Source organism: Mustelus asterias, chromosome 1 (assembly GCF_964213995.1).
Source record: "Mustelus asterias chromosome 1, sMusAst1.hap1.1, whole genome shotgun sequence".
Classification (NCBI taxonomy): Eukaryota; Metazoa; Chordata; class Chondrichthyes; order Carcharhiniformes; family Triakidae; genus Mustelus; species Mustelus asterias.
The window spans coordinates 68,411,682-68,433,377 of NC_135801.1; the positions used below are offsets into that span (position 1 = coordinate 68,411,682).

At 43.9% G+C, this 21,696-nt stretch overlaps 1 protein-coding gene across 2 annotated transcripts in view; it reads left to right on the plus strand.

The window, feature by feature from the left end:
- Positions 1–21,696, plus strand: part of enpep (glutamyl aminopeptidase) — an 82,064-nt gene that overhangs the window by 43,797 nt on the left and 16,571 nt on the right. For both annotated transcript variants that reach the window (XM_078213336.1, XM_078213244.1), the window contains exons 3-10: positions 1,532–1,663; positions 2,894–3,014; positions 4,650–4,804; positions 8,053–8,166; positions 8,957–9,091; positions 14,193–14,258; positions 14,609–14,674; positions 14,788–14,939. In XM_078213336.1, the coding sequence (XP_078069462.1) occupies positions 1,532–1,663; positions 2,894–3,014; positions 4,650–4,804; positions 8,053–8,166; positions 8,957–9,091; positions 14,193–14,258; positions 14,609–14,674; positions 14,788–14,939 (941 nt within the window). The remainder of the gene's footprint in view (positions 1–1,531; positions 1,664–2,893; positions 3,015–4,649; positions 4,805–8,052; positions 8,167–8,956; positions 9,092–14,192; positions 14,259–14,608; positions 14,675–14,787; positions 14,940–21,696) is intronic.

Sequence of the window (21,696 nt, forward strand, 5' to 3'; positions counted from 1 at the left end):
AAATTTCTGAAACACATGGCCCAACTTGTTTATGGGGAATTTGAGAGCATGTTTAAGCAATGTTTCTTCCTATAGAGCTCCTCTGATGCTGATTGTGGATACTCTAGAATCTGGAGTTTGGCTATGATATTTAACTGTGTTATGGAGTTGTACTTAACCTTGCCCATACCTTTTAGGCCACTTTTCATCTATTTTTGATTGGAAAGTAATCTAAATGATATAGTACTGAGTGAAGTTTTTTTTGTAAATTAGCAGTAAATCATAAATTCTCCATATCCTGCTCTTGGGGATGAGAGCGGGATGCTTTTAAATTTGGGATCTCAATTGATAAGTTAAAATAAGTATTCTATTGCCTTTTATACTTTTGACACTTTAGGGGGGGAATTTTACCATTTTAAGTCTAAGTGCCGAATCTGGGCGTCAAATAGACCCGAGCCCAGAATCCTCTTTCCAGCGCGCCCATACGCGTTTTGCCGGCTCCGGCCCGATCCGCGCTGTGGGCGGGGCTTAGCCCTGGCGGACCGATTGGAGCTCTGAACTGCGCATGCGCAGTTCGAAAAAAATCTGACAGCGCGCCCGGGTGCGAAACAAAAGGCAGAAAGCAGAGAGAGCGGCTCTCTGACGTTCATCCTCTGGTCGGGGGGAGGTGGGGGGGTGGGTGGGAGGGGAGGGGGTATGACCCATCATCCCCTGGGGGGGAGGTGAGGGAGTGTGACGTCTCATCCTCTGGTCGGGGGGGTTCCGCTGCCTGTCTGTGGCCGATCCCTCCTGGCACCATCACTGGTACACTACCAGCCACAGCCATCTCTCCCGCTCTCTCACACCTGCAGGGAAGAGTAATCTGTGGCTGGTAGTGTACCAGTGATGGTGCCAGGAGGGATCGGCCGCAGACAGGCAGCGGAAACCCCCCCGACCAGAGAATGAGACGTCACACCCCCTCTCCTCCTCCCCTCCCCCCAGGGGATGATCGATCACACCCCCTCCCCTCCCACCCCCCCAGGGGATGATTGGTCACACCCCCTCTTCTCCTCCCACCCCCCTCACGCCCCAACCAGAGGATGACCTGGGTCAGAGAGCCGTTGCAGTCTCTGACCCCGCTCTTCGGAGGCTGCAGCGGCAACTTCAGACTTTTATTTTGCAGGTCGGTAACAGCGCGGACGTGGATCGGGCCAGAAGACGGTAACGTGGGATTTGGCGGTAGAGTTGGGCGCGCGGTTCATTAAGTCGATTTAAATGCATGCAAATGCATTTAAATCGCGGGCCGCCCGATTTGGGCGCGCGCCGGACCTGTGCCCGAATCGGGTATCGGTAAAGGCGCAATCTGCTCGGATTCGGGTGCAGATCGCGTTAAAGGCCCGCGCCCAACTTCGGGCGCAAAGTTTTGGTAAAATCAGGCCCTTTGAACTGTGACACCTGAAATATATAGATATATTAGTACAATGTCTGGCAAAAAGGTAATGGAAGAAAGCCAAAATACAGATATGCGAATGGTACATGGAGAGTGGATTTAATGAGTTTCTTTGTCTTCCAGCTTACAGTATCTCTGAGTGGTGGCCAGAAAAAAACAACATTTCAAAAATCTGTCGAAATGAGTACCTATTTGGTCTGTTTTGCTGTTCATCAGTTTACATATGTAGAAAGGAATTCATCAAGCAGAATCCCTGTGAGTTATTAAATCTCTTGGGAATAAGCTAGTGTTTCTATGCTGAAGTATTCCTTGTTTTGCAAAATTAAAATACTCAATGAACCTCCCGTGCTCCACAGATAAATTTGTTTCACTTAGCGGTGACTGTGAGGTATTTAAATGAAGAGCAAGTCATTGATAACACAACTGGTATAAGTGAATCACAATGGCAGTGATTGGGGGTAATTTTGACTTTGTGTGGTAATGCACTAATTCAAAATTGCTCCCATTGTGTGTTGTTTGCTCAGGATTGCCAATTGGTTAAGTGACATATTAAGTGGGTCTATGATATTCAAGGAGAATCAGCACCAAGATATAAATACGGTTGTTAGATCTTTGTAATTCTACTTTGTGGCTTTCATAACATAAGTGAAACTCAACCTACAGACCTCAAAATGGTCATTTTGTGCTGAGCTAGCTGGTCCTAGCAGTCAAGATGCTATGATTGATAAAGTAGCCAAGCATGTTTTTTTTATGCACTCATGTGACATGGGTGTCGCTGGCTGGCCAGCATTTATTGCCCATCCCTAGTTGCCCTTGGAGGGCAGTGGAGTGTCAACCACATTGCTGTGGCTCTGGTTGATGTCACATGTAGGCCAGACAAGGTAAGGACGGCAGATTTCTTTCCCTAAAGGACATTAGTGAACCTGATTGGTTTTTCTGGCTATCGACAATGGTTTCATGGTAATCAGCAGATTCTTAATTCCAGATTTTTATTTAATTGAATTCAAATTCCACCATTTGCCGTGTCCGGCTTCGAGCCCGGGTCCCCAGAACATTAGCTGAGTTTCTGGATTAATAGTCTAGTGATAATACCACTCGGCCATCGCTGCTCCTGGTCACTATCCAGAGACGGTGGAAATGTGCATGAGTGTTGACGTTGCTCTATGACAGAATCAAGTTCATCTATAATGTCCCCATGGTAGTACAATCTTTCCACACTCACTTTATAAGGGTTTATATGTGAAGGGTGACTTGCTGGGCACCTATGAAGCCCTGGTACAAGAAAGATACTTCAGGAGAGGAAGGGAAAAATTGAAGATTTAATAACAATTATGGCGTTCATAAGACAGCGATTGGATTGCTATGAGAAAACGGAATGTATCTGTGAAGAAATGTATAAGATCACAAAGGTTTTCTTACAGAATTAACTGAATTTAGGAAAACTATAATTGTTTAATTCTACTTTTCTTTGTGTTTATCTTTCAGCTGAGAATTTACGTCCAACCCGAGCAGATACATACAGCATTCTATGCAGCAGAAACTATGAAAAGAGTATTTGATGAATTTGAGCAATATTTTAACATAAGTTATTCACTTCCTAAATTAGGTACAGTTCCTATAATTTCCTTTTATGACAAATGGTTATAATATTGCAACATTGTAAGAAAGCAGAGTAGAAAAATGTAACACTGAAAACAAGCGACATGCTGGCAATGATTTTTGTTTTGCATTCATCAAGATAAATGCAACAATGCCAAATTTCAAAGGGAACAATAATTTATACTTCATGAGAAAAGGAGAGTTGATTGGCAATGACTGTTTAAGATAGAATCAAAGAATCCCTACAGTGCAGAAGGAGGCCATTCGGTCCATTGTGTCTGCACCCACCACAATCCCACCCAGGCCGTATTCCCAAAACTCCACATATTTACCCTGCTAATCCCCTGGACATTAAGGGGCAATTGAGCATGGCCAATCAACCTGACCCGCACATCTTTGGACTGTGGGAGGAAACCAGAGCATCCAGAGGAAACCCACACAGACACGGAGAGAATGTGCAAACTCCACACAGACAGTGACCCAAGGCCGGAATTGAACCCGGGTCCGTGGTGCTGTGAGGCAGCAGTGCTAACCACTGTGCCACCGTGCTGCCTACAATGCAGCAGGGAGCTATTGTCTCTTCTATGCTTTGGTTTATTCAAAAAAGGTGCAAGGTCTGGACATATTCCTTTAGCCTGCAGAGGGCCAGTCCCTGCATATGAATATATGTAGCTTCTAATACATGTAAGTGATTGCGAGCCCGACTGATAATCTTAAATTAGTTACAATTCTGCAGGCCAGGATTGGAGGCGCAAAGGGGTGGAGGTAACATCTTGGAAAGGGTGCCCCCAGTGGGTACTGGAAATTCCTTAAAAGAGGTATTCTCCCTTCTTTCTCACCTCATAGAACAGGCTCATGAAAGAGCTGGTTGACTTCCTTGATACCGCCCTCTCCAGCCACACACATTTTTGCAGTGGAAGCTGAAACATGCTCTTAACTGGCTATTAAGTGGCCAGTTAAGGGCCTCAATAAGCCTAAAGGTGGGTTGGCTAGCTGACACATTACCCGCTTACCGTATTATAGGGTACATCTTGGGGGTGGGCAGGAAGGTGGTGGGCTAGCCACCCATTCTATTTTACATGCCTTTCCCCCATCTGCAAATATGTCAGCAGGTTGGGGGTGGAATGTAAGATTCTCCCTGTTCATTTTGGTGAAGGAGCCACTTAAGCTCATTTCAGTACCCCTAACAAGGCTCTGGTGGGTGCTGCTGGGTATTTTCAGTTGGGGCCCAGTTTCCTGACCAACTCTTGGAGAGTCACTTTTCGTGCTGAGGTGGGGAGGCAGGTGTGGGTGGGGTGGGGGTTTGGGGGGGGGGGGTGGAATGGTGTTGCTGGCAAGAGTGCTGTTGGGGGGAGGGGTTTGGTGCATTAGGGCCTGTGAGGACAGGGCATGGTGCATGGCAAGAGGAGTGTGACAATGGGGGTGGGGGTGGATGCTGGTGTACCGTAATATTAATGATCATAATCATTAAATGCCAAATAGAGCATCTAGTGATCTGCAAATGACAAAAGAATATTGGGGTTGTGAACTATATGGGTTCTTGTGAATTGTTTTTTATTTTACAAATCTGGTATAAGAAAGTGAATACAATGTTCTTGTTTCTAAATTATATGTTTTATTGACTCTATTCCCCACATTGCAGATATGATTGCCATTCCAGACTTTGGTACCGGTGCAATGGAAAACTGGGGATTGGTCACCTACAGGGAGACTAACTTGCTGTTTGATCCAAAAGAATCCTCCTCGTATAATAAGCAACGGGTTGCGTCAGTTATCGCTCATGAACTTGTTCACCAGGTACTTTAAGGATGAACCATTCAATGTGCACCAATACCAAATCTTTACGCTGTTGTAGATTTATAATGAGCTGCAGATACTGCAAGCTCTGCTAGATCATAAATGTCTCCATTACCTCCCTAAAGATATATATTTTTTCAATCTTGTTTATTCAGTGATGAGTGGAATTGCTGTGTTCCCACTAACCAAACTAAAATAATTAGTAATAGTGACACTGACAATATTTTAAAATCGATCAACGAACTATAGAAAAGGCAGAGGGGTCCAACAAAATTAATACTCATTGGATAAAAATTTTAAGGAAGTAGTGATCCAGAATCTTTGGGCCCAATTTTACCATTTTCATTCTAAGTGCTGAATCTAGGTGCAATTCAGATCCGACTTGGAAATCTGCTTTCAGGCGCTCCCATCAGCACTCGGCTTGAAAAAACAATCCCGAGTCTGAATCGTGCTGTGGGCGGGGTTTAGCGCGCCCAAAACGATTGGAGCTCTGAATTGCGCATGCGCAGTTATAAAGAAATTTGTCAGATCACTCCCGGGCCGCAAAAAGCGGAGAAAGCAGCCCAGGAGCGAAAAGCGGGAGCGATGGCCCCCACAGACATCATTGTCCCCCTTATCCATCCCCCCCCCCCACCCTCCCGGCTACCCAGACCGATCGTGACCCCCTTGCCCCCTTTCCCCCCACCGATCGCCCGCAGAGTGGCAGTGGATCCCCCTGCCCCCCATCCCCCCGACCAGTGAGCGATCGGGCCTCCCCCCACCCCCAAGCAGAGATACATCTTATCCGCCTCCCCCCCCCCCCACCCCTGCCCGCAAACCAGGGAACGATCTGGTCTCCCTCCCCTTCCCCCCCCCAGAGGTACATCTGACCCGCCTCCCTCCTCCCACCCAACCAGACAACGATCTGCCCTCCTTCCCCCCCCAATCAGAAAATGATTGGGCCTCCCTCCTCCCTCACCCCCCTCACCAGAGAATGATCTGGCCCGCCTCCCTCCCCCCACCCCACCAGACAGCGATTGGGCCTCCCTCCTCCCTCCCCCCCTCACCAGAGAATGATCTGGCCCGCCTCCCCCCTCCCCCCACCCCCACCACCGATCTGTGTTCTAACAGATTGGAAGCTCTGAACTTACCTCTTCAGCAGCTGGAGTGCCCGAAATAGACTTTGATTTAGCATGTCCATTTCGGCCCGATTCTGGATTGGCGAACGCAGTGGTAAAGGGCGAAATGCTGATCAAGTTGGGCGGGCATTTCATTAATTCAATTTAAATGCATGCAAATGCATTTAAATCACCGTTGCGCCCGTTTCAGATCGCGGCGATTCCCGGGCCTCGGTTAAGTGGCCATCTCTGCGGGCGTGGATCGCGTTAATGGCATCACGCCCGACTTTACCATGTTTTCACACCCGAAACCGGTAAAATCAGGCCCTTTGTGTTAAAACGTGGGCCGGAAACTGGATATCTGAGAATAGGATCAGGAAATCATAAACAAATAGTTAGATTTTTGATCCACAAGGAAATCAAGGGTTATGCGGGGAGGCAGGGAGGTGGAATTAGGCCACAATCAGATCAGCTACCATTTTATTAAATGATAGAACATGCTCGAGGGACCAAATCGCCACCTCGTTCGATTTCTTATGTTCTAGAGAACAACTATTTACTATGTAGAATTGTTGATTTATTGAAATTTACCAATGTGATTAATATCAATTCTTGTGAAACATTAAAGAGGCACATTGAAAGATTCCTAATTCAATTAGAATTAAAGAATGCTGCACTACGGTAAAGGAGAGAAGGGAAAGGTCCTGAATTTGGCCTAAATTATGAGATGCTGTTAGTAGGCTGAGAGTGCTTGTTCGCATCTTATTTCATCTGGGGAGCATCTCATTGAAAGATTTATTAAATTGCAGACTTGATTTATTTTCATTATGTTTGTTTCACCATGGTTTAAATTGGTGCACAATGCATATAGCTAACATAGAAATATTGTAATCAAGTCTCATACATGTATTTCCTCAATGCAAACTCCCACATCTGTCTTTTGTTCTTAAAGTTGCTACATCCTTTTGCAATCTCTCGCAGCCACAGTTTATTGTCTAGCACACTCTCCCTCTCTTCAGTTCTGACAAAGAGCCAAAAGAAGTCGAAATATTAACTTTGTTTTCTCTTCTTACAGATGCCGCCAGACCTGCTGAGTTTTTCCAGCATTCTCTGTTCTTGCCCCAGTGGCATAAGATGGAGAGTAGTTAAGGGGGAAGGCCATTTAAAAAACAATTCTATCTTCAGGTTTCAGGGTTTTGAATGTGTAGCTTGGTTAAGAAACATTCTGCAAATGTTTTGGCTGGGATTCTCTGATCTTGTTCACTCCACCACCACTGCCAGCAAGAACCGAGAATTTGGCACTCAGCCAAAACGCCATTCACTGCAGTGGGACCAGAGAATGCAATCGCAGGCGAGACCGGAGAATTCCAGCCTTTGTTTTTATCCAACGTGATGTAAAATTGTTTTTTGATTTGATTTATTATTGTCACATGTATTAGTATACAGTGAAAAGTATTGTTTGTTACGCACTCTACAGACAAAGCATACCGTTCATCAGAGTAGGAAAAGAGAGTGTGCAGAGTGAAGTGTGATTGAACCCATTGCACAATGTACCTGTTTATGGGCTGGATTTTACACTGAGGGCACCCCAATGTAAAATCTGGGTATGAGTCTGCCTCTGCTTGACCTCCTCTCCCGGCTTCAGTTTTTTTGGGTGATGACCATTTAGTTAGTATGAAATGGGACTTCTGTCCACCTTCAGGATGCCAATCGGAGGCCAGAGCTCTGTGCACCAGTCGTGCCAAGATGTAGCCGTGGCCACTGCTACTACTGCAGGTATAGCAAGGAGGTGATGTTCAGTGACTGACCTGGACATTCAGGTATCCACACATTGTTCCTTTTTCCACTGAAGAAAAGTTTGGGGAAAGCCATTGCCTGGTTCATTCCATTGGAAATGCCTTGGCCGATCAGAGTCAACTTGCCCAGTTTGAATTTAAACAAAAGCTTGCAGTTAACTGTCCTCTGGTGCACTTGCCAACAAATCAGCACCTTCTTCTTGTGAAGTATAAATTGTTGTTGCTTTGCAATTTGGTATTAAGAGTTTCACTTCCAGATTCATTTCGTTATCTTTTTCGTTGAAGTCAAATGCACTGAAATCAAACCTACCAAGCTCACTAGCATGACAATATAGGGATGTACTTTTACTTGCAGTGGTTTGGAAATCTTGTGACCATGGATTGGTGGGACGACTTGTGGCTGAATGAAGGATTTGCCAGTTTCTTTGAGTACATTGGAGTAAATGCCACTGAACCTAAGTGGTTAATGGTAAGTGAATCTGTCACATAGGTTCTGAAATTGCACCGTTGATACCAGCATATAAACACTTGATTGTTTTTCTTCTGTGTAAGTGGAGGTATCAATGATGTATTAATGTGTTGAAGATAAGTGGCTTCACAATGAGTTAAGAAATTAGCAGCTCACTGTCCCCCTGAAAAGGAAAAGGATGATCAGCAGTGATTCGGATCAGGAAATAGGGACAATGGAGCAGACAAAAAACATTTAAAGTTGACAAGGCTATTTGTATCAAAGGGTGAAACAACTGATCAGTAGTCCAAAAAATATGGGGTGAGATTCTCTGGTCTCCAATGGAATTCCTATTGATGTCACCCACTGCTGGTGGGAAACTTGCGGGTGGGGGTGCGTTGCTGGTGGGACCGAAGAATCCCGCCGGCGTGAACGACCGGAGAACTCCAGCCATGGTTATTAAAAGCATTTAATTTAGTAATGATGGATGCTGTAATGAAACAACCATAACTCACTATCAATGCCATTAATCTAAACTTTAACATTTTACTGAATGAATGTAGTCAATACTTAACTACCACAGCTATCACAAATCTAAACATGTAATTAAAATGAATGAAAATTGGAATTATTTATTAGCTTTCCAGTGAAAGCAACTATTATCGGCCCTTATTTTTAAAATATTTCTCATCAAGTTTTATAAGTTAATACACTGTGCATCACCTAGTCTTCCTGCATTTTCATACAATTTTATTGTACAATTGTGCGTGATTGGTTTGGACACGAATAACTCTGATCTTACCTTTCACAGTTGGATCAAATTCTTACAGATGATGTTTTGTCTGTGATGGCCAGTGATGCTTTGTTATCATCTCATCCAATCATTGTTAATGTATCAACACCAGCAGAAATTACCTCTGTATTTGATGGCATATCGTACAGTAAGGTAAGAACTGCATTTAGTTATTATAACTGAGTTGCACATTTGACCTTCTTTGTAGCACTATAAGTACATTGGAGTATTTTACATGGGCTTTCAATTATTGAACAAGCTGAATTTTCCCACTCCTGTAGATGGGACCTGCGGGGGTGCGGGGAGGGGGATGCATTGCTGGAAAAGTAGTGCAATTTCTTCCATCAGCATCTCCCCTGTATGGCCATTGTCCACCAATTCGAACTCCAAATCGGCCTGCTCAATGGTCGCTCTTCTATTGAGATGGCTACAGTTGACATGCATGCAAGAAAATCTATAAAAATCTATAGAAATTCAGCTGCAATTTCCAAATGCTTCCTCTATAGCGGAATCATTTGCTTCCCTGTGGATGCCTGAATGACATTCGGTCGCACGCCATGACACTGTCACAGGTCCATGAGGATCACATGTCACCCATCATCCATCTTTGGTCTACTGTCACTGCCATCCGTTCGTAGGCTCCATCTCATAGAATCATAGCATCCCTACAGTGCAGAAGGCCATTCGGCTCATCGAATCCACACCGACAACAATCTCACCTTGGCCCTATCCCCACAACTCCACATATTTACCCTGCTAATCCCTTTAACCTACGCATCCCGGGACACTAAGGGGCAATTTAGCATAGCCAGTGCACCTAACCCATACATCTTTCAACTGTGGGAGGAAACCGGAGCACCTGGAGGAAACCTACGCAGACATGGGGAGAATGTGCAAACTCCACACAGACAGTGACCCAAGCCAGGAATCGAACCCAGGTCCCTGGAGCTGTGAGGCAGCAGTGCTAACCACTGTGCTACCGTGCCACCCCTCCATACCCTGCACCTGGACCTGGCCTCTTGAGAGAGTAAGAATCACACACACACACACACACACACACACACACACACACAGATACATTTAAATGAGGCATCAAACGCATGTTGAGGTTCACTAAGCGTACTGTGCCATACATGAAGTAAAGGTAATCCCATGAGATCTCTAACAAGGTGCATTAACAAGTTTGGCTCTGAGTGCTTCGACACAGTGCTGCTCCTGGAGCTGATGGAGAGCAGCCTAATGGCCTTATTGCTCCAGTCCATTTCATGCCCGTGGAAGATGACCTCTGGATTGCAGAGTTCTTGAGCGACCTGACACAGGTTGGACCACTTGCATCACTGCAAGGACAGTCTCTGCCATTGGTGCTGAAAGCAGAATTTGTGGCACGTCACAGAGGCCAATGGGCACTATCAAAGTTGCGTGTGATTTGCCAGAGCCCCATTGTCTTCATCTAACCATCACTCAACCCTTTCATGTTCCAGTTGCATTGCCCTCCTTATCAGGAACTCTTCACGATTTGCAGTGGGCCCATGAGTCTCTGGGCCTTCCCACCAACCCAGCACTCAACACCGCTCAAAGTTGACCTGATACCTTTGGTAGCTGAAACCCATCTACACGTACACATGGCCTGTTGCATGCAGTTCTCCATCATGGTCACCACTCTGTCAATGGATGGGGCCATGAACTCATTAACCAGAGACAGGTTGCCACTCATGGCATGGATTCATCCTTCCATCATGGGAGGTTAGGTGTGAACAGCCTCTGGGAACTCTGACAGATGTTCACACATTTCCTGCTGTTGCTCTGTTTCCCACTTTTCTGATGACCCCAATTATCTGCATCTACAGAAAGCTGAACATTGTTGGATCTGCCCTCAATCCTACAATGGGAACTGGCTGCAGTTGTAGCTGCCTCTGTCCCCTGCTCTTACATATGTGCAATGCTCATTAGCTGGTAACAAACATTCAAATTGCATTTCGTGCCTCACTAATGCAAGAGTATCTGCATTGGTGAAGAATGCACTGGACAGATGTGAAGTGCATCATATTGTGCCTCCTCCTTCTCTGAGATCACTGTTGAACCTGATGACTTCTGCTACACAGCCACTGCCCCAGCAGAAGAGTCAAGTGTGTTGTTAATGGCACCTCTCTGCAACTCATTTCTTCTGGAAGTAAGGATTCCTGAACTTCATTTGGTTATCATGTACCACAGAGATGCCACTGAAAAGACAATTGAAAAAGATTCAGATTCACTGTTCTCGCCATACATACCTGCTGGTACAACATGGTTTGGCATCCTGCCAATCTCCATCAGCTACTCCTCTATCTGCATAATCATGAATTGACTGCCATTATACATGAGGACCTGACATTTTACCATCATACATGCCACTCACTTTGCCAGCCCTAACCAGGTCATTGAAACACTTCTGCCACTGCACCCGCATTAATGCCATAATCCCGCAACTGCTCACTTCCTCAGCCTTCACTATGAGACCAGCTGGCTTCTTTCTCTTGTAGCACCTGCAAGAACATCTCCAGGCAGGCATCATTGAAGTGTGTAACCACCTTTCCTCACAATGCAACCATCCTCAATGCACTTCCTTCTACTGCACCCTTTCTGCAGCCTTCTCTATGTGCAGCCATTATGAAGGCTGCAGATTCTCCTTCAGAGATGACGCTTTCATGCCCCCACAAGGCAATAACTCTGCCCACCACCCATTATTGACAAGATTGGTCACCTTTCCTCACACCCCCTACCTCAATTGGCTGGATTTCGGAAGATCACTATAGAAGCCTTGCCATCCACACGACCTGAGAATGACCCTAGCATCGGGATCTCAAGGCCGTTGACAAATTTAGCCCAATCATTCAGAAACTAGGGGTGGAAGTAGTGCTGTGAGATAGTAGTATTAAGGAATGCATGAACACATTTGTATGAAATTCACTATTTTAAAAGGTAAATGTTTTCACTTCAGTCTTGAAGAAGAATAAATGTGTTTCTCAATTATATTGTGCAACATAAATTCAATGTCACCGTGGGCCCTAAAATCTGACACTGTAAATTGGGTTCACCATATTTGATAAATGTGCTGTAGTGAGCAATTAAAACTTGTTATTGCTCCATATTATTGAATTGCATCGCAGACATCTGTTAACAGTGAGATACGTGGGTAATGGTGGTGAAATGAAAGATATGGTGAATTGACTGTAAACAAAGTAATGTAAACAATCCCTACCTTGCAAACTATAATGTTTGAATGCAAACAGTGGCCTGTATGGAACATATTGATAATCTGTTACAGTCTTTGTCCAAAAACATTGCTAACCTTTATTTAGATCCTATTCATTTACTGGAATATTATGTGTATACCACAGTAAATTAATTGTTCAAATATTTCATCTCATGTGTCTTTATGACTCTTGTCCAATTTCACAAATGAATTGTAACTGTAAACAGCAAAGCACCGTCAATTAGTATGAGGTTGATTATATAACTATCATATGCTTGGATACCATGTGGACAATGCACATAATTTAACAATAATGGTCCATATAAGCCAGTGCTTTGACGTCAAAGCAACAATTTACTGTCTTCATGCTGCCAACAGGCAATTTTGCCCATCAGCAAGGTATATTAGCAATGCGGTCACATGCTGTGTGCTATTTTCCAGCCATTAACATATTGATCTGTTGCAATATTGTGAAACTGGTGCAGTGAGTTGGCAACCCATTCTAAATCACTCCCAATGATTATTTCCATTCCTTTCCCTTCCCTTTCACCATCACTTTTTACATCCTTCCTTTCCAATATTTATACAATTGCATTTTAAGTGAGAAGTTTTTTTTTGCCTCAGTAATCATTGATGGCAATGCATCCATGTTCTAATAAAATTCTGTGTGAAAATACTCCTAACTTGCCACTTGAGCTGCCAATGATAACTCTAATAACACTATTACTGTTTTACCAAAAGTAGAAAGAATATTTCACTTGCATTATTTTTTTCAATTTTTGCCAGGTTTCTGTAATGGCATTAGCATTGGGATTCCAGAGATAAATTTTCCTCTTCACTTTGCCTATAGAATCTGGCCCAGACTTTTTACAGCGCAGTGAAAATCATGTTGTCCAGGCCTTAATTCCACTGCATCCCCCAATCTGCTAGAGCAAGTTTATTGGAGCAGAATCTCTGGCCATCCAGGTATACCAGTGCAGTATGTCATCTACATAGTTGAGAACTCAGCTGCTCTAATGATGCATCAACAAGGGCCTGAAAGATCAAAGGGATTGCATGCCCAAGAGTAGAAGAAAAGTTCAGAAAGGGCATTACAACCTAATGAATATTCCTTTTCTTCAGCATCCATTGCAGCCAGTAGGTCTCTGCTGAAGGCAACCTCATATGAGTTGCCTGAGTTTTAACAAGCCTGTCCTCAGAGCAGCCCAAGAATTGCCCCAAACATGTCCTCTTGGAATATGGAGTGAAGTGGGGGGATTAGATAATGGTCTGTAGGTCCGTCACGTGGTCCCATGGGGTAGCACGGTAGCACAGTGGTTAGCATTGCTGCTTCACAGCGCCAGGGACCCGGGTTTGATTCCTGGCTTGGGTCACTGTCTGTGTGGAGTTTGCACATTCTCCCCATGTCTGCGTGAGTTTTCTCTGGGTGCTCCGGTTTCCTCCCATATTCTGAAAGACGTGCTGGTTAGGTGTGTTGGCCCGAACACACACTGGACTGTGGCGACTAGGGGAATTTCACAGTAACTTCATTGCAGTGTTAATGTGACTAATGACTAATTACTTGTGACTAATAAATAAACTTTAACTTTAACTGAATTGAATGGATGCAATGAATAAGGTATGATCCTGGTAGAATTAAGTTTCACCACAAATTCCATCCCAATTACCAATTCTTTTCTCCAGCTATTGCACATGAAGTTGAACTTTTTCTACATTTTGTTTTTTTCTGTTAACACAGTAATGCAGTACCAGTTTCATTCAGAATTCTTTCAACCTGTCAATCCTATTTGCTAACCAGAACCTGTCTTATTCTTTATTGAAACCTATTTACGTTTCTCATTCCACCACTGCACCGATAGTCTGCTCTACAGTTTTAAAATATTTTCACTTTTAAAAAAAAAGCTCTGCTTCATTGCCTTTTTCTTCTTTGTTTCGTCTAAGGGCACATTGTGTTTCGTAATCATAGACCAAATGCTGAAGGATTACTATGTTTTTGTTTATGATGTGTACTTATGGTTGCAGGGTGCATCAATTCTACGTATGCTGCGTGACTGGATGACTCCAGAAGCATTTCAAAAGGGCTGCCAGGTACAACATTTTTAGATTTTTGGTTTCATAAGGAGATATGGCAGTGCACCATGGCTTCATAATTGCCCGAAGACCATTTTCTGTGCTAATATTTCCCTAATGGTGAGCTCCCATTGTCAGCCATACTGTCATTGGGGACACCAACTGGAAGCTAGCTGGTTCACAACGGAAATGAGGGGAATGGCATTGGTAGGAGGATTAATCAATTGTCTACATGTTGCCTGTGAATGGTGAAAATTGTTGTGAGCCCAAGAAGGAGAAAGAAGGAAAATAATATTTACTTTGTCAGAAAGAAAAACTTTGTTCCAATAATTGAGGAAAATATTTTAATTGCTGAATTCTACCATCAGAAATATCTCTTGGATCATCAATTTAAAAATGCAAAGACTGATGACTTCTGGAAAGCCCTCACTGAGGTAAAGTCTAGTTGAAATGATCCATTTTGTTGCTTTTTGCTTGAGAATTTGCTGCTTGAGCTGATTCAAGTTTTCCACTGTTTTAGGAAACATTGATTTAATTTCTACCGTAGGTCAGTGGTAAGCCTATAAAGGAAGTGATGGATACTTGGACACGGCAGATGGGCTTTCCTGTACTGAATGTTGAATCAACCTCAACGCTCACACAGAAACGCTTCTTGTTAGACTCAAAAGCGAATGCAACTCAACCTCCTTCGCCTCTAAAGTAAGACATCTTGTCCAGTACATAACTAATTTGCTTTATTGTATTTTAAATGCACTTTAGTTTATAATTTCTTACAATTGGTTTCAGATACAATTTATATAACTAATTTGACCCACTGATTAAGCATGTTTAAGATCAACTGGGTCTGGATCAATTTTTATGTCTCTATCGATGATGTTTCCGGAGCAGAATAGCAAGGTCAAGAAACTGATGGTGATTAACTTACCTGATTCTTGGTCCATTCTAAGACACATGCACACACCTGGCTTTAAGACAGATTTTAGGGGCTCTCTCAAAAAATGAGTGCTTCAACTTATATATAAATCTATTTAGTTATGTATATATATAACCCACAAGCAAATTGCCTTAATTCTCATTGGAATGAGTTATGCAATAACTATGCCTGTTTAAAACAAGCAATGAGGCCCTATTTCCACATACTGAGCCATATGTGTACAGTGCAGTGGCCAATTGCACCCTCAACAATATTGTCCTTGGCGCTCATTCACTTACCATCAGATCCTGTGACTTTCACTGGTAAACTCTTATCATGGTTAAAGTAAGGTGCAACCATGTTTAATACTTTATAAGCAATGTATATAAGTACCTAATATTTGTTGCCCTAATACTGCCCTTTGGTGACAGTGTTGGGGGATGTTCTAGAGCCTATACTAATACCCCTTTTAAACTATTCTTATTTGTTTCTGGAATGTAACTGAATCTAGCAAGGCTGCATTTAATTCCCATCCCTAACTGCCCTGAGAAAAGGGTGATGGACTTTTCCCACCGCAGTCCTTGAGAAGTTCTCAACCAGCCCCCTGCAGCTGAGGAAGCACATGAGTTTACCTAATGTACCCACATCAAACTAATTATGTACATCACCAGGATTCAGCACACCTCAGCTGATGCTTGCTATGAATTGAACAGTTGAGTGACACTTGAGAGTTGTGATAATCTGTGCTCCCAGGCACCTGTGGCTTCTTTTGTAGACACATATAGAAAGATAAGATGGTGATACTGCAAAGAATAGTAATAAATCTGAGGATTGGGAGTGTTTTAGAAACCAGCAAAAGGTACCAAAATGTGAATAAAAAGGAAAAGAATAGAATATGAGAGTATTAAGGAAAGATTGTAAGAGATTTTGCAAGTATGCAAGAAGGAAGCAAGTAACTAAAGTAAACATTGCTCCTTTGGATGCAGAGACAGGAGAAATTATCATGACAAGTGAGGAAATGGAAGGGACAATTAACAAATATTTCATGTCCTCTTCACAGTAGAAGGCAGTCGTTACATAGCAGAAATAGAAGCTAACCTGGGAGCTAATAAGAGTGAGCAAATTAAAGAAATTAGTATCAGCAGAGTAAAAGTACCGGAGAAACTCAATTGGACTAAAATACAGCAGATGCCCATGGCCTGATGGCTTACATCCTAGGGTTCCAAAAGAGAAAGCTGCACAGATAGTGGATGCACTGGCTATGATTTTCCAAAATTACCTAGATTTTGCAATGGTTTCAGAAGATTGGAAGTTAGCAAATGTTTCATTGTTATTCAAGAAAGGAGGGGGAGAAAAAATAGGGAATGACAGGCCAGTTAGTCCATTGTTGGGATAATGCTGGATTCTATTATTGAGGAAGTCTTAACAATGCACTTAGAAAAACATAGCATGATGAGAACAAGTCAACATGGTTTCACAAAACTGAAGATGTAACTGGTGGAGTAGATAAAGGGAAACCAGTGGGTGTAGTATACTTTGATTTCAAAAAGGCATTCACTGAGATGCAACACAAAAGGTTAACACCAAAGATAAAACCTCATAGAGTGGAGGTGATATGTAGCATGCTGATAGACAGGAAGCATAGACAGGATTTCCAAAAGGCGTTTGATAAGGTGCCTCACAAAAGGTTGCTGAAGAAGATTGGGTCACACGGAGTTGGGGGTAGGGTGTTAGCGTGGATTGGGGATTTGCTATCCGACAGGAAGCAGAGAGTCGGAATAAATGGGTGCTTCTCTGGTTGGCGGATGGTAACTAGTGGCGTGCCGCAGGGATCGGTACTGGGGCCTCAACTATTTACCATTTATATAGACGATCTGGAGGAGGGGACTGAGTGTAGGGTAACAAAGTTTGCAGACGACACAAAGATAAGTGGAAAAATGAATCGTGTGGAGGGTGTAGAAGGTCTGCAGAGAGATTTGGACAGGCTGAGTGAGTGGGCGAGGATCTGGCAGATGGAGTATAACGTTGACAAATGCGAGGTTATTCACTTTGGAAGAAATAATAGCAACTTGGATTATTATCTAAATGGAAAGAAATTACAACATGCTGCTGTGCAGAGGGACCTGGGGGTCCTTGTGCATGAGACGCAAAAACCCAGTCTGCAGGTGCAACAGGTGATCAAGAAGGCAAATGGGATGTTGGCCTATATCGCAAGGGGGATAGAATATAAAAGCAGAGATGTCTTGCTGCATCTGTACAGGGCATTGGTGAGGCCGCAGCTGGAATACAGTGTGCAGTATTGGTCCCCTTATTTGCGGAAGGATATATTGGCCTTGGAGGGAGTGCAGAGAAGGTTCACCAGGTTGATACCAGAGATGAGGGGTGTTGATTATGAGGAGAGACTGAGCAGATTGGGTTTGTATTCGTTAGAATTTAGAAGGCTGAGGGGGGATCTTATAGAGACCTATAAGATAATGAAGGGGCTGGATAGGGTAGAGATGGAGAGATTCTTTCCACTTAGAAAGGAAACTAGAACTAGAGGGCACAGCCTCAAAATAAAGGGGGGTCAGTTTAGGACAGAGTTGAGGAGGAACATCTTCTCTCAGAGGGTGGTGAATCTCTGGAATTCTCTGCCCACTGAAGTGGTGGAGGCTACCTCGTTGAATATGTTTAAATCACGGATAGATGGATTCCTGATCGGTAAGGGAATTAGGGGTTATAGGGATCAGGCGGGTAAGTGCAACTGATCCACTTCAGATCAGCCATGATCTTATTGAATGGCGGGGCAGGCTCGAGGGGCTAGATGGCCTACTCCTGCTCCTATTTCTTATGTTCTTATGTAAGCAGAGAGTGGGGATAAATGGGTCATTTTCAAATTGGCACTTGCCACAAGTATTTGTGCTGGGATCTCAGCTATTTACAATCTGTATTAACCATGAAAAAACTGAATTATGTATCTGTTTGTTGACAATACAAAGCTAGGTGGGAGGCAAACTGTGAGGATGACACAAAGAGGCAACAAAGTGATAGGGACAGCTTAAGTGAGTGGACAGTAAGGCAGGCAGATAGGGTATAATGTGGCGGAAGTGTGAGGTTATTCATTTTGGTCATTAAAATAGAAAAGCAAATTTTTTAAATGTGTAACTTGCAAACGTTGATGGTCAGAGAAACTTGGGTGCACTCATACAAGGAATACAAGATTTGGCATGCTGCAACAGGAAGAAATTAGGAAATCAAATTACATATTGCAAAGGGATTGGAATACAAGAATAAAAAGGCTAGCTACAACATGGCTTTGCTGGGACCACACATGGAACAGTGTGTGCAGTTTTGGTCTCCTTATTTAAGGAAAGATATACTTGCATTGGAGACAGTACAGCCAAGGTTCTCCAGTTTGGATGCTGGGATGAAAAGCTTGTCCTATAATGAGAGGCTGAGAACATATTTCTCGGAGGGTCTATATTTTCTGGAGTTCAGAAGAATTAAGATATTATGAAGTGGCTTGATGGGGAAGATACTGAGATGTTCTTCGGGAAAGTAGAACAAGGTTGAGGGGCAGGATGTGGCGTTGCTGTTTCCAGTGCCTAGATTGATGCCAAGTTATTCATTCTGTTTTAATCTTTTTGATTTAATTTGATCTTGATTTGATTTATTATTGTCACAAGTATTGGTATACAGTGAAAAGTATTGATTATTGTGCGCTATACAGACAAAGCATTAATTACTAAGAGAAGGAAAGGAGAGGGTGCAAAATATAGGGCCTGATTTTACCATTTTGTGTCGAAGTGCCGAATCTGGGCGTCAAGTAGATCCGCGCCTGGAATCCTCTTTGCAGCGCGCCCATACACGTTTTGCCGGCTCCAGTCTGATCCGTGCTGTGGGCGGGGCTTAGCATTGCCGGGACGGTCGGAGCTCCAAACTGCGCATGCGCAGTTCGAAAAAAATCTGAAAAAGCATGCCCGTGTCAGATCGCAGATCTGAGGAGTAGAAATTATGCCTTGACTTAAAATCATACCTGCGAGTAAATTTCTCACTCAGAATGACAATTATTTGTTAGTTTAAAAATATAACCTGTTGCTGTGCAAGCCACTCAGAAGCAATAAACACAGCTGCATGTATTTAACTACATTTGCAATTTGCATCATTCTTGCTGATCAGAAGTAACTTTTAATATTTCCATGATGCCACAAATCTGTGTTGTTAAACACAGATAATGAGTGGGTGCCAAAAGGTTTCCATGGACTAGTCTGTCAGTCAGTGCTCCCACTGATCCATCCTGTACCAATATCTCTGTCCATCTGCCTGGAAATCGTCGAGTCTCATCTGGAACAACTGAATTTGGACAATAAATTATCTTTTTTGCCTTTGATGCTGAAATAAAAATCTCACCATTCACCGGACTCTGAACTGTCTTGCTGCACTTTACACTGGAGGCTGTCAGCTCTCTTCCAACTGGTCCTATGTTGGCCACTTCAGTCATAACTGCAGTTGAAGAAAAGTCTACGGTGACTGTATATTTCATCTAAAAGAATGCTGGCTTTTCACGCTGTGATATACGTGCGTTCAGTCTTTTGATTTATGCCCCCAATTCCAGACATTAGATCAACATCCCTTCTGAAGTTTTTGTGGAGAAGCAAGGTCACATGACCCAGGACACCTACCTTTTGGCCAGTTTAATAATACAGACCCCCCTGGGAGGCAGGCCCCCCCCGGCAGACCCCCCACAACCAGAGATCCAGCTGAGCCCTGTCCTTCTCCCCCCCCCCACCCCCCCCCCCCCCCCCCCGCCAACCAGAGATTGTGGTGATTAAAGCTATGAAGCTAGGCTAGCTCTAAATATAAAAAATGATAGTAAATGCTTTTACAAATATATAAAAAGGAATAGAGTGGCAAGAGCGAATGTTGGACCCTTGGAGGATGAGAGGGGGGATTTAATAGTGGGAAATGAGGAAATGGCTGAAACTTTAAACAAGTTTTTTGTGTCGGTCTTCACGGTGGAAGACACAAATAGTTTACCGAATATTAACGATAGAGGGTTGGTGGGAGGAGAGATACTCAATACAATTAATGTTACCAGGGAGGCAGTGCTTGGTAGACTAACAGGACTGAAGGTGGACAAGTCCCCGGGCCCGGATGGAATGCACCCCAGGGTACTGAAAGAAATGTCAGAGGTAATGGCGGATGCGTTAGTGGTTATTTATCAAAATTTGTTGGATTCTGGGGTAGTGCCGGCGGATTGGAAAATGGCTAATCTTACGCCGCTGTTTAAAAAAGGAAATAGACAAAAGGCGGGTAACTACAGGCCGGTTAGCTTAACGTCTGTAGTTGGGAAAATGCTGGAATCCATCATTAAAGAAGAAATAGCAGGCCATCTGGATAAGAATGGTTCGATTAAGCAGACGCAGCATGGATTCATGAGGGGAAAGTCGTGCTTGACGAACTTGTTGGATTTTTATGAAGATGTGACTAGTGCGGTTGACGGAGGGGAACCGGTGGATGCGGTGTTTTTGGATTTCCAAAAGGCGTTTGATAAGGTGCCTCACAGAAGATTGGGTCATACGGAGTTGGAGGTAGGGTGTTAGCGTGGATTGGGGATTGGCTATCTGACAGGAAGCAGAGAGTCGGAATAAACGGGTGCTTTTCTGATTGGCAGATGGTAACTAGTGGCGTGCCGCAGGGATCGGTACTGGGGCCTCAACTATTTACCATTTATATAGACGATCTGGAGGAGGGGACTGAGTGTAGGGTAACAAAGTTTGCAGACGACACAAAGGTAAGTGGAAAAGTGAATCGTGTGGAGGGCGTAGAAGGTCTGCAGAGAGATTTGGACAGGCTGAGTGAGTGGGCGAGGATCTGGCAGATGGAGTATAACGTTGACAAATGTGAGGTTATTCACTTTGGAGGAAATAACAGCAACTTGGATTCTTATCTAAATGGAAATAAATTACAACATGCTACTGTGCAGAGGGACCTGGGGGTCCTTGTGCATGAGATGCAAAAACCCAGTCTGCAGGTGCAACAGGTGATAGAACAAAAAAGAACAAAGAACAGTACAGCACAGGAAACAGGCCCTTCGGCCCTCCAAGCCTGTGCCGCTCCTTGGTCCAACTAGACCAATCGTTTGTATCCCTCCATTCCCAGGCTGCTCATGTGACTATCCAGGTAAGTCTTAAACGATGTCAGCGTGCCTGCCTCCACCACCCTACTTGGCAGCGCATTCCAGGCCCCCACCACCCTCTGTGTAAAAAACGTCCCTCTGATGTCTGAGTTATACTTCGCCCCTCTCAGCTTGAGCCCGTGACCCCTCGTGATCGTCACCTCCGACCTGGGAAAAAGCTTCCCACTGTTCACCCTATCTATACCCTTCATAATCTTGTATACCTCTATTAGATCTTCCCTCATTCTCCGTCTTTCCAAGGAGAACAACCCCAGTCTACCCAATCTCTCCTCATAGCTAAGACCCTCCATACCAGGCAACATCCTGGTAAACCTTCTCTGCACTCTCTCCAATGCCTCCACGTCCTTCTGGTAGTGCGGCGACCA